The sequence below is a fragment of the Cervus canadensis genome, chromosome 32 (genome assembly GCF_019320065.1).
Source record: "Cervus canadensis isolate Bull #8, Minnesota chromosome 32, ASM1932006v1, whole genome shotgun sequence".
Lineage (NCBI taxonomy): Eukaryota > Metazoa > Chordata > Mammalia > Artiodactyla > Cervidae > Cervus > Cervus canadensis.
In genome coordinates, this window is record NC_057417.1 from 5693742 (window position 1) to 5707147 (window position 13406).

At 42.7% G+C, this 13406-nt stretch overlaps 1 protein-coding gene across 2 annotated transcripts in view; it reads left to right on the plus strand.

The window, feature by feature from the left end:
• The window catches only part of GRIN2A (glutamate ionotropic receptor NMDA type subunit 2A), a 436975-nt gene that overhangs the window by 356724 nt on the left and 66845 nt on the right, over positions 1–13406 (plus strand). For both annotated transcript variants that reach the window (XM_043456415.1, XM_043456416.1), the window contains one exon: positions 5035–5195. In XM_043456415.1, coding sequence (XP_043312350.1) covers positions 5035–5195 — 161 coding nt within the window. The remainder of the gene's footprint in view (positions 1–5034; positions 5196–13406) is intronic.

The window sequence follows — 13406 nt, forward strand, 5'->3', positions numbered from 1 at the left end:
GGAGCGGCTGCTACAATGCCTCGATTTATGAGCAGAGCCACTGCCTCTGTGCCCCCGAGCAGACAGCTGCCGTGCCAGCACGCTGGGCTAGTGCCTCCCGCTCCGAGGTGATGGGTTGTGATGCTGCTTGCCTGAGTGAGTGCAAAGAGCATTCTGTCCATTTGCATACACACGCAAACACACACACTCCCAACACAAGGCTCCCAGCTGGATGATCTCATTTGGACAAGGTATGGCCACTTACCCCCCAATCCAGTTACAGCTGCTTACTAGGCAGCAGCATGCCTAATTTAAGGGGGACGATCTGCAGCTGGAAATTTTAATTAACAGTGAAATGAAGTGTGAATCTGGAGAAAGGAATAGTGGTTTCCACGGGCCTCACCCTGGGGTAAACTTGGACACGTCCTTGGGCAACTCTCAGTTCCATGGAAGACGTGCTGGCCTGGGATTCTGAGAGACCTCTGGAGCCCAGCTGTGGTGCTGCCAAAGGTTTATTGGCTGTCCTTCCCTCTGGGTTTCAAGGTCCTTACCTCTAAAAAAGGAGAGATCACTGGTGAGGGTCCGGAAGGAATGATAAAGTTCAGACCTGAGGGCTGCTTACAAGGAGTGTAATCTTAAGAACACTTTGGCCACCTGATGGAAGAGCCAACTCATTGGAAAAAACACTGATGCTGGGAAAGATTGGGGGCAGGAGGAGAAGGGGACAACAGAGGATGAGATGGTTGCATGGCATCACCGACTCAATGGACATGAGTTTGAGCAAACTCTGAGATGGTGAAAGACAGGGAAGTCTGGCGTACTACAGTCCACGGGGTCACAAAGAGTCAGACATGACTTAGTGACTGAACAGCAAAAACAATCTTAAGGTCATGTAACCTCTCTGAGCCTTGGTTTCCTCATCTGTGAAATGAAGCCTCGAAGATTAGTTACCTGGCAGAGTTGTTTTAGGGCTTCCCTGGTGGGTCAGATGGTAAAGAATCTGCCTGCCAATGCAGGAGACCTGAGTTCAATTCCTGGGTCAAGAAGATCCCCTGGAGAAGGGAATGGCAACCCACTCCGGTACTCTTGCTTGGAGAATTCCATGGACAGAGGAGCCTGGCGGGCTACAGTCCATGTGGTCTCAAAGAGTCAGACCCAACTGAGTGAGTAACATACACACAGAGTTGTTGTATTAAATAAGCCAATATTTGTTATGTTCTTGGCACATTGCTGGCCCCAGCCGAGTCCCCCAAAAGTGTTTAGTTATATTATCATCACTTTCTGGTTCCAGAATTCCATATTTCATAGAAAAATAAGGTCCAGGTTACATTTTTTTTTATTTTTGCCCAGGTTGTTGGTAGAAATGAAAAGGAAGAGTTTTATCTTCTTTTATTTAAATTTTTTAAAATTTATTTTTAATTGGAAGATAATTGCTTTATGATGTTGTGTTGATTTCTGCCTTGCAACAAGACGCACCAGCTGTAATTGTGTGTATAGCCTCCCTCCCACCCCCTCATCCCACCCCTCTCTGTCATCACAGAGCCCCAGGCTGGTGCCCTGTGCTATATAGCAGCTTCCCACTATCTATGAACAGTTTTGTTTTGTGCTTCTTCTGTTCCAGACACTATTCTCATTACTTGACAAACATTTTAGACAAAAGTTTTAGATCTTCCCATTGACCCCAAGAGGGAAGTACTGGTGAGTTTCTACTCTGCAGACAGGAAATAAGTGGAAGCAGCGGGAAGGAAAGTGACTTCTCTAAGACCCCACAGTCTGCAAGGGATGAACCTGATTTTGGAACCTGTGAAGCTGAGCTCACACTTGTAACCATCGCCTTGTGCTGTCTCTAGATTTTAACTGTATTTCCAGGATTTCGACCCAGTTCTCTGGATGCCTAATCTGATTAGATTACCCCCAAACACTGAAGGTGTGAGCAGATGTCAGAGAGGAAGAAAACCTTTCTCTCTCCTTCTGGATTCTTCTGCCTGGTCTTAGAATTAAATTGACCTGAGACAGACCAACAGGAGAAAACCTCATTTAATTTTGTGTGTACAGGAACCCCCTCCCACCCCCCACCGCCTTACACGAGAGGGTCAGAGACGGAAAGATAAAATTAGGAAGAAGTGCCGTCCCAAGCTAAGGAGTAGAGTAGGAGCTGGCGGCTGCAGAGGGAGATGGGTGAGTCACAGGAAGATGAGAAGAGCAGATGTTCAGTAATTAAATGTTTGCCTATCATAGGTCATAAAATCTTATTTCTGATAATCACTCTTCTTACGGGCAAGGCCCCCAATTTAAATTCTTTAAGGGAAGGGGGAAAAGTTTCTCGTGAGCCCATGGGATCTCGAATGCCTTCAGCTCAAAATAATTCACATGCCAAATTGGCATATCTGGGGGAGGGATAAATTAGGAGTTTGGGACTAGCAGATACAAACTACTGTATGTAAAATAGATGAACAACAAGTCCTACTGTATAGCACAGGGAACTATGTTCAATATCCTATAATAAGCTATAATGGAAAAGAATATGAAAAAATATGTATATATAACTGAATCACTTTGCTGTAGACCAGAAACTCACACAATATTTTAAGTCAACTCCACTTCAATAAAAAAAAAATTTTTTTTAAAGAATGGAAACATTCGGGACCAGACAGCTTCACTGGTAAATTTTACCAGTTTAAAGAATCAACACCAATCCTTCTCAAACTGTTCAGAAAAATAGAGAGTAAGGGAACACTTCCTAACTTATTCTATGAAGCCAGTATTTTTCCTTGACACTAAAGTAAACAAAGATATCACAAGGAAAAAAGGTGATGGGCCAATATTTTTTTTTAATTGGACTATAGTTGCTTTGGGTCTTCCCAGGTGGCTCAGTGTAAAGGCTCCTGCCTGCAGGAGGTTAAATGCAGGAGATTCGAGAAGTGGGTTTGATCCCTGGGTCGGGAAGATCCCCTGGAGGAGGAAATGGCACCCCACTCCAGTATTCTTGCCTGGGACATTCCATGGGCGGAGGAGCCTGGCGGGCTGCAGTCCATGGGGTCGCAGACAGGACTGAGCGACTGGGCACAAGCCCCCAGCTGCTTTGCAAGGTTGTGTTAGCTCCTCCCACACCGCAGAGTGACTCCCCTCCTCCCTGGGTTTCCTTCCCATTTAGGTCCCCACAGAGCATTGAGCAGAGGTCCCAGTGCTCCGTAGTAGGTTCTCGATAGTCATCTGTTTCATACATAGTGCTATATATTTGTCAATCCCAATCTCCCGATCCATCCCACCCTCCCCATCCTCCCTTGGTGTCCATACATTTGTTCTCTACACCTTTTTAAAATATTGATGCAAAAATCCTCACCAAGATACTAGCAAACCAAATCAAGCGGGAGCATATGAAAGGAATAAGATGTCATGACCAAATGAAGTTTATCCAAAGAATGTGTGGATGAGAAAACACATGAAAATAAGTTCATGTAATACACAGCATAAATAGAGTGAAAAAAATAACCACATGATCAAAGTGGGACAACTTGGGGAGGACTGTTCTGAACAGACAATCTCAGCCAATCAGGGAAGATGAGGGGAGCATGGACAGTGAGCCATCACAGAGGCTTAGGAGCCATACTGGACGTGGGAATGCCCGGGAAGCTAATGGTTAGTATGGACTCCAGCTCAAGAAACCTTCACGGAGCCAGCCATTGTGCCTGGGATGGGTTGTTGTTTTAGTTGCTAACTTGTGCCTGACTCTTTTGTGACACCATGGACTGTGGCCTCCAGCATCATCTGTCCATGGGATTTCCCAGGCAAGAATACTGGAATGGGTTGCCATTTCCTCCTCCAGGGGATTTTTCCCAACCCGGGGGATCGAATCTGTGTCTCCGCCATTGATAGGCGGATTCTTTACCACTGAGCCATCAGAGAAGGCCCTGGGATGTGTTAGGCCCTCGATAAGTACTGCGTGCCTGCATGCATGAATAGATGAATGAATGAATGATGGCTAGAGAAAGAGTAAATGATAACATAGAATCATTGTAAGGGAAGAAAAATGACTGTCCATCTACCCTTCTAGGTTCTTGGTTGAGACCTCCACCCCCCATAGAAAAATGACAGATTAAAAAAAAAAAAAAAGAAAAATGACAGATTAACAGGAGAAAAACATGTATACCTCCTGTATATATGGGACATACCCAAGAAAACTGAGTAACTCCCTAAAATAGCCCAAACCACCAGCTTAAATTCTATCTTCAGCTGAAGACGTAAGAAAGATGTAGGGCGGTGAGGGTTGGGGACGTGTGGCAGTGGGGAAGGAAGGTCAGGAAAAGCACAGTCAGTAAGCAAGGGTATGGTCATGATGCAGATTTAAGTCACTGCCTTCTCCATTGAAAAGAGTTTTAGAGATTTAGTCATCTTCCTCTTCCGGGTTACAGAGAGGAAGACTCCCTTAAAATGTAAGATTTTTGCTTCTTCCAAAAAGGTTAACTTGGACTCAGTTTTCAGAGTTTCTCCTGTGTCTGCTCTATCTTAAAAAAAAAGATAACCAGCCCCCCAAAAATTCATATGCCAGAGAGGCATATTTGGGGATGGCAAATTCTGCTCCCCTTCATCATCTTCTGATGGAATGTATTAGAAGGAATTGTAAATGGAGTCCAGAGATGAGAGTGATTGGTGAGAATCTCAGAAAATGTCACTGTAAAACGGATGAATGAACTAAAGTCATGCATTAACTCCAGCTCAACTAGCATTTCCCAGGTTCTTTCTGTGTCCCTACCACTAGGCCAGTCTCTGTAATGGGACCTAAAAATGCCATCCCAACAAGTTTCTATTGCACACCCCGCCGGGCCCTGTTCTGGGCTCTGGGGAACAGTAAGGAACAAGACAGACTCTGTTTCTGACTTCCTGGAGCTCCCAGACAACTGGAAGGTGTGATTAAGCAGAAAGGAAGCACAAAACTGAATGGGTTTCTTCTGTCCTGCGCTAACACATGCCGATGTTTGACTCCTGACCCAAGGCAGAAGGATGGCTGACTCTTCTTTCTCCTCCTGCTCTCTTTCTTTCTCTGTCTCTCTGCAGTTTCAGAGACCTCACGACTATTCCCCGCCCTTTCGATTTGGCACGGTACCCAACGGCAGTACAGAGCGAAACATCCGCAACAACTACCCCTACATGCACCAGTACATGACCAAATTTAATCAGAAGGGAGTCGAGGACGCCTTGGTCAGCTTGAAAACAGGGTAAGGATGGGGTTTTTCTTTTGCTCTGCAGGCCTGCCTGTCCACGCGCCTTACAGACAATGACTGCACGCCTAGGTGCTTGCCTGCTTCTGTGTTGTACTTTCTTAAGAGCTGGAGGTCAAGGAGGCCTCCCCGCTGAGGGCTGCTTTTTGTTAATCTAATGAGAATCCAAGCCTTCCTTCTGAGTTGTGTTAAGCAAAAAGCAAATCCAGGACACTTTGAAATGCAGAGAACCAGTGGGATCTCTTAAACTGATAAAAAAGTTGGCCCAACTCAATGGGATTATTTTAGCCATAGGAAGATCTAAGGAGATGTAGTTTATATAAAGTGGGGAAAACACAGTGCTATCAATTTTTATCTGATTTTGGGCAGGAGTTTATGAGGTGTAGCCTTCTGTAGAAACTACAGAGTGTGACACTGAGGAAGGAGAAAGGAAATATGGAGAGAAAAGCAGTGAGAACTCGGTCTCTCTAGAGGTACAATGAGCATTCTCGTCTACCTGTTGGCATTCTGGGAGATAGCAGATGCAAAATAACTGAGGCTGTAAACAGAAGACCTGTTTCATGCCCTCAGACAGTTAATCAATCACCCTTGGTCTCATACGTGAAGTGGGAATAATAATAAGACCTCATTTGTAGGGGTTTTATGAGGATTAAGAGCAAATTTACTGTAAAGCGTTTCAGAGTGTGCCTGGCACTGAAATGGGACCTAATCGCTAGTGTTATTTGGTGTAAAGGTTAAATTCTATTCCGTGGACTCTTCAACTTTTTGAAAAGTCAGGGATGTGTGAAATGTGTTTCTGAAAGGGTTCCATTAAAAACAATTCTGTTTTAAATTATGGGATTTTTCAAAGTGGAAATTTTTGCTTATCCAGAAAATTAACTTCCGTGGACCATCCCAGCTGTCAGGAATTCTGAAGTAAAACGGGCTGCAGTTATTCTTCTTGCAGATTAACACATAGCCTCTTTGCCTTGTCTATTCTGCCAGGCATTGAGAAGGTCTTGCTGCTGCTTTTTTTCTGGTGGGGCAGAGGGACCCCTCTAGACCATCAAGTCCGCATTTCTGCGTCATTTCCAGGAGCTGTGGCCAATGGCATTTTGTCTTTCAGTCTCCTTAGGATCTCTTGGTATCTCAACAGGGGCTGGGAGAGCATTTATTTAGCAGTCGAGCCTATTACTTATGCAAAACTCATTCACACACTGCTCATGACTTTTTAAAAACTTACTGAGAGGCATAACAAAAATTCAGAAAATGTGCAAGTATTAAATATGCAGCTCGATGAATTTGTCCAGGTGACCTAACCACCCAGATCCTTCGGCTCTCCCGTCTCCCACATCCTCTCCCTCCTGCAGTCGGTACCATTTCTTGCCTGTTCCCTCGATGCCAGCCCCTGTATGACAGCAGTACTTTTCAAGGTACTGTCCTGTAAGATTAGAAATGTTTTCTTTGTTTTTTGTGCTTGTTTATTTTTTTATGCATTATTTGCGTGAAATGTATTATAAATCTATTACAGTACAGTACTATATAGCCAATTGAGTTATCTGGGGACCTAAGCTAACTTTGTTGGACTTACAAACAAATTGGACTTAATGAACTCACTTTTGGAATGGAACTTGTTCATATGTAGGGAACTTACTCTACTGTCTTCCATCTACCATCCTCACTTCTAAAACCGTAGATTCTTTTGTCCTGTCATTCTACCATATAATGAAATCACACCATGTGTTTTCTTTGTGGATTGCCCTTTTTCTGGCTCACCATTCTGTTAGTGGGATCACTGCATGTCTTTCTGATTCTTTCGTTCTCATTGCTATGCAGAATTTTTGGTGTGGGGATATACCACAATGCACACGTCTCTTCTAACCGTGATGGCCGTTAGGGTGGTGTTCCACGTGGGGCTATTATGAGTAAAGCTCCTTAGGGCTTTTTCATACATGTCTTCGTTGTGCCATTGGATACATTTTCCTTGTTATATACCTAACATTGGAATTGCCAAACTATAGGATATGGGATGTTCACTTTTGGTAGATATCAGAAAAGACAGATTTTTTATAACTTTCCAGCTTAGCCATAGGCATGAGTTTTTATTTGTTTGTTTCCACTGTGGTATTTTCATCAATATATACTGTTATTCTGAACAGACCATGAGGATAAATGTGAGGACAATAGTTAGAAACAACGATTGAAGGCTGACTGGTCTTCTCTTCATCTATCTATCACCCAGAGGACAAAATAGGGTTTTTGTTTTGTTTTTTCTTTTTCAATTTTTAAAAAGAATGCAAACAAAAAAGAGTAGAGATATACAAACCATCCTTGGCCATAAATTGTACGAATTGTTCTCGGGAAGCCATAAAATGATTACAACATCCATCTTAGCAAACTTGGGCAGATGGTGAGTTTACTCTATGTTCAATCTCCAGAGAGGGGAATACGTGGCATTGTTACTTTAAATTCAGAAACTGGAGCTAAAGGGGTGTGTCTTTTTTTTTTTTAAAAGAAATAACTACACATACTGTTACAGGTGAGGGCCCTCCTGCTTATAGCTGGAGATTCTGTCTCAGTGGAGTTAATATTAGGGGAAATCACTTATATGTTTAACGGGCTTCTCAGATAATTATTTAAATCAAATTTTGAATAGATACTTCACTTACACAATTCAAAAATGAAAAATTAAACAATGGAGAGCCTCCCTTCCACACTGTGCCTTATCTGCCTAGTACCCTCCGTGTGTGCGTGCTAAGTTGCTTCCGTCATGTGGCTCTTTGCAACTCCATGGACTGTAACCCACCAGGCTCCTCTGTCCATGGGATTGCCCAGGCAAGAATACTAGAGTGGGTTACGATTTCCTCCTCCAGGGGATCTTCCTGACCCAGGGATCAAACCCACATCTCTTGTGTCTCCTGTATTGTCAGGCGTGTTCTTTACCACTATACCATCACCTGGGAAGCCCCAATACCCTACGTAGTAATCACCTTTATTGCTTTTCCTGTGTATCCTTCCAGATCTTTCCCTATCAAAGCATATCAAAGTTGCAGAGATTTTTTTTTTACAGATTTATAGTTTTTTTCATTGTGTGAGTGTACCACATGGTATTTCATCAGTCCCCTACTGATGAATATTTAGGATATCATTCTTTTGTTGTTGCAAGCAATACTGCAGTGAATATCCTTACATGGGCGTCACATCCAGTGTAGGAGAAATTTCTTGGATTGCTGGGCCAGAGACTACACACATAGCTGTGATTTTGACAAACATTGACAAATTTCCCTCCCAAGGAAATTCACCTTAACCCTTGCTGTATAAGCGTACCTGTCTCCCCAAAGTCTTTGCTAATGCAGTATGTCATCAATCTTTGAAAATTTTGCAAAGATAATAGGTAAAACATGTGCCAACATTTAAATTTGCACCATTTTTATTATCCGTAATTTTTTTTTTTTACCAAATATAACTAAAAGCCTTCTGCAATTACTTTTTTGAAAACATTCATTATTTTTTTCTCTTGTTTTGATGATCTTTTCTTATTAATTTATCTATTAGAGAATGAGCCCTTTATTTGTGGTGTGATTACAAATGTTTGTCCCAGTTTTCTGTTGTTGCTACTTTATCTCTTGAGCTTGCAGATAATTTTTTTTCCTGTGGAGATTTATATTTTGTATAGTCACGCTCATCAACCTTTTTTTTTTCCCATTGCTGATTTTGAGTTGTAATTCAAAACTCCTTTTCACTCAGATATAAAATAGTTTTATCCCCTTCTATTTTGGTTGCATCTTTAATATTTGGAATTTTTCTTGGTCTAAAGTATGAGAGGACCTTCCCTGGTGGCTCAGATGGTATAGAGACTACCTGCAATGCAGGAGACCTGGGTTCAATCCCTGGGTCAGGAAGATCCCCTGGAGAAGGGAGGTGGGTATCCACTCTAGTATTCTTTCCTGGAGAATTCCATGGATAGAGGAGACTGGCAGGCTGCAGTCCATGGGGTCGCAAAGATGACTCCAACTCCTCAGATGATTATGAGAACTAAATTTGAGAACTGCCGTCACCAAACTGCACCAAGGTCTGACAAACTCTCTGTGTTGATCATATCTGATCATCGTCCCATTATGAGATTCTGTCTTTCAGAGGTCTACTTCACCACACTGAGTTGCCTTTTCCCTTTCCCATCTCATTTTCTTTTTAAATTTTTCATTTTGAAATATATTACTTTAAAATAGGAAATGTATTATGAAATTATTTTACAAGAGTAAATATCATGAGGATATGCAATTTAAGGAATAATAAACTCCTCATGTAATAATAACAATAAAATAAACCCCAGCTTTAAAAAAAAATAGACGTTCCCTTCCTTCACTATGTATAGCATCTCTAGAAGTTTCTCTTCTCAAAAGGTACAGGGAGGTGCCCTATATGCTTCTAGATTGTTGGATTTCAGGATATTCCCTTTATGCTACCCCCAATATGCTAAAATCCAGTGGGGCTTGGCTTAAAAAACCCAGAGCAAGTAGCTCAGCTGCTGGGTCCCGCCTGTCCACCCACAAGTCTCAATGACATCTGTGGTTAGTGATTATGTGTATCTATACAGCAGGGTCAATGAAATGGGGAGGCTCCTTTATGAATTGTAACTTACTAGAAGAGTCTGGAACACAAGAGGGACTTTGAACTATGGTTAAGCAAGAGTCCCAGTTCAGTCTGAGTCTGGGCTCTATTGTTAGCTAGCTGTGACCTCTCTGAGCCTCACGTCATGTCACCTCTCTGAGCCTCAATTTCCCCCATCCCTGATGAAGAGTAAAAGGGCTGGATTCCTCAGTCTCTGAAATAATTCTGAGATTCTTTTACTTGTGTCAGCACTTGAATACTTCTTTAGAACTTTCCAAAATGCAAAATCCAGACAAACCACAATTAGAAACGGCTGTCAGTTTTGCAGAAAGAATTTAGAATAACTCTCCACAGCTAGGTGTCTCCAACCCTGGCCAGGGAACCAACTCTACCTGAATCAAATGTGTGTCTGTGTTAGTCGCTCAGTTGTGTCCGACTCTTTGCAACCCCATGGACTATATAGCCCACCAGGTTCCTCTGTCCATGGAATTCTCGAGGCAGGAATACTGGAGTGGGTTGCCATTTGCCTTCTCCAGGGGACCTTCCCAACCCAGGGATCCAATCCAGATCTCTTGCATTGCAGGCACACTCTTTACTGACTGAACCTCCAGGGAAGCTCACCTAAATCAAATGGTTACTTGTAAAAATGCAAGGTTTTGGACTCAACACAAGACCTTCTCTTTAGTGGTAAAGATTTTGGATTTGCATTTTAACAAGCATCCTGCTGCTCCAAGGTGATTTTGTTATAAGGTAAAATCTGAGAACTACTGTTCAGAAGTTCAATAAATACATTGTGCACATAAAGAGTAGGCCAGCCAATATAAACATAAGGCTTGTCTTCCGGATCCAGGATCACTTTAAGAGTCTTGGGGCACAGAAACCTGAAACTAAGTTTCCTAAGTGTCATGGTTTATTGAAATTTATAATACATGGAGATAAAACATCCCGGAAAATATCAAGCAAATCAGTGAGAAAATAGGGTTGATCTGCAAACATTGACAGATGGGGTTTTCAGGAACAGGTCTGTTTTGACACTTGGGGGTCTCCTGAACCAAAGGTGGATGAGCATTTCATGACCCTGGGTTTCTAGGCCAACTGGGTCTGAATCAGTTGTTGTTGTTTAACCACTAAGTCATGTCCAACTCTTTTGTGACCCCATAGATTGTAGCCTGCCAGGCTCCTTTATCCTTGGAACTCTCCAGGCAAGAATACTGGAATGGGTTGCCATTTTCTCCTCCCGGATCTTCCCAACCCACACCCACGTCTCCCGCATTGGAAGGCAGATTCTTTACTCCTGAGCCTCCTGGGAAGCCCACCTGAGTCAGCAGGGATGCTAATAAAAATGTGAATTCCTGAGCCCCACTAAGCCAACAGAGCCCGAATCTCTGGAATTTGGAGATTTGAATTCTGGATCTGCATTCAAATTCCAGATCCTGTGCTTGGGAATCTGCATGCTTTAACAGGTTCTTCAGGTGACTCTGATGTACAGTAATCAAATGTGGGGCCCATGTGCTTTAGAAGAGGGAACTGAAGCTGAAATGAGTGGAGACAGATTTAGATTTATAAACGCTCAGTCATCAGAAGCCAATGTTCTCCAAGCGGTTTTGGCAAGTAGGCAAAACTGCAAGCATAGCACTTACGCCAGATTTAAATTAAACAATCTACGTTCTTACGACTCTGAAGAGCCTAATATTTGAAGACATAGTCGGATGGTTTATGTTTTCTTATTTTAACTGACTTTCATGTCCAATTATGCGTATATAAATTTATGGAAGAGTCCCAGTTTCCTTTAGAAGCATCAGTCAGGCCTCCCCCCACCAAGTCCCTTTGCTGATTTCATTTCCAGTCCGACAGTGTTGGGAAGCAGACAAGCATCTTTTGGCTTCTCTTACATTGAGTAGTTTGGAAGAAGAATTGGGAAGACTCAAACTGTGCTCAATGATGTGTCTGTATACTAAAAGGCAGAAGGTGGTCACATCTATTTGCAAGTATCAGAAACGTTTTCATAGAAAAGGTGAGCATTGAATCCCTGTGCTAGGGCCAGCATCTCCAAGTCTGTAGGGGTCAGGAGTCCCTGTTTTAATTGGCACTTCCGGTGACTCAGATAGAGGCAGTTCCTGGGCTTTGCAAGGTTAATTCATTGAGTATTGAGAACTGGTGTTCTGTCTGAAGTGGACAGGACCGAGAAGAGGAAGGGTTCAGAAAGAACAGAAGCATGGAGGAACAGACATTTAGGTTTGGGTGAGGTAAGTTGAAAGTGCCTTTGGGACAACATCATGATATTTCATCTTTGCATTGATTGAAACCTAGCAATCTGTGAGATGCAGCTCCAAGCACTTCAGGTGCTTAATCTCGTTTCATCCTCAGAAGATGCCAGTGGGCTGGGTACCATTACTGCCATTACTAGGTACCATTACTACCATTACTCAGAGGTACTATTATTCCTCTGAGCTGGGTACTACTATTGCTATGAGCTGGTACTCTTATGGCTATGAGCTTGGTACTCTTACGGCTATGAGCTGGGTACTATTATTGCAATGAGCTTGGTACTCTTACTGTTATGAGCTGAGTACTATTACTTGTATGAGCTGAGTACTGCTGCTCCTATGAGCTGAGTACTGTTGCTCCTGTGAGTTGGGTACTCTTACTGCTATGAGCTGAGTACTATTATTCCTATGAGCTGGGTACTTAGAGAGATGAAGAACCTAAGGCTCTACAAGGTTAATGAATTACCCAACAGGCTAGTTAACTAAGTACTTCACACTGTAGACTTATTGACTGTAGGAGTTAGGTTTGTTTCCCGACATGTCAGTGTCAGCGAGGCAGTTGGATATATGAGATTAGAGTTCAAAGGAAAACTGAAGACCAGAGTTCTGTGTTATATTATTGTGGAGGAAGAAATGTTGTGCCTCCTTTCTAGATTCTTGTGGCTAATCTAAGAATTAAATTGACATGAGACAGATTAACAGGAGAAAGTCAAACAGAAGTTTAATAACATGTAAACCCTGATGCTGGGAAAGATTGAGGGCAGGAGGAGAAATGGACGACAGAGAATGAGATGGTTGGATGGCATCACCGACTTAATGGATATGAACTTTGGCAAACTCCCAGAGATGGTGAGAGACAGGGAGGCCTGGCGTGCTGCAGGCCGTGGGGTCACAAAGAGTCCGATGCGACTTAGTGACTGAACAATAGCAACAACACAGTATGTATGTGTACATATATTTAATATGATGTATAATATGCAGATACTATATAACATATATGTGTCAATTGGCAATCTGAGAGTTGATAAGATCCCAGTATCCTCCTTTCCATCCTCAGAAGAAACTGGTCCAGGGATGCTAAAATTGCCAGGGCAAAAGTAGACCAGGAAGGCCTGAGTATCCTCACTGATGCTGAGTTGACATGCAGAACAAGTTATTTCAAGGGTGTCATCTGAGCACATTTTATTACCTATATTTTACCAGTCAAGCAGAATCCCACTCAGAGGGTTCCTTTCCAGCTGCTGAGTTCGAAAACAGGCATAGATCTCAGGGTTTGGTGAGCTGTTCTGCTAAATGAAATAGCACAGTCTCCAGAGAAAATCGGATCAACAGTGACCTGGTTTCTGAGGTC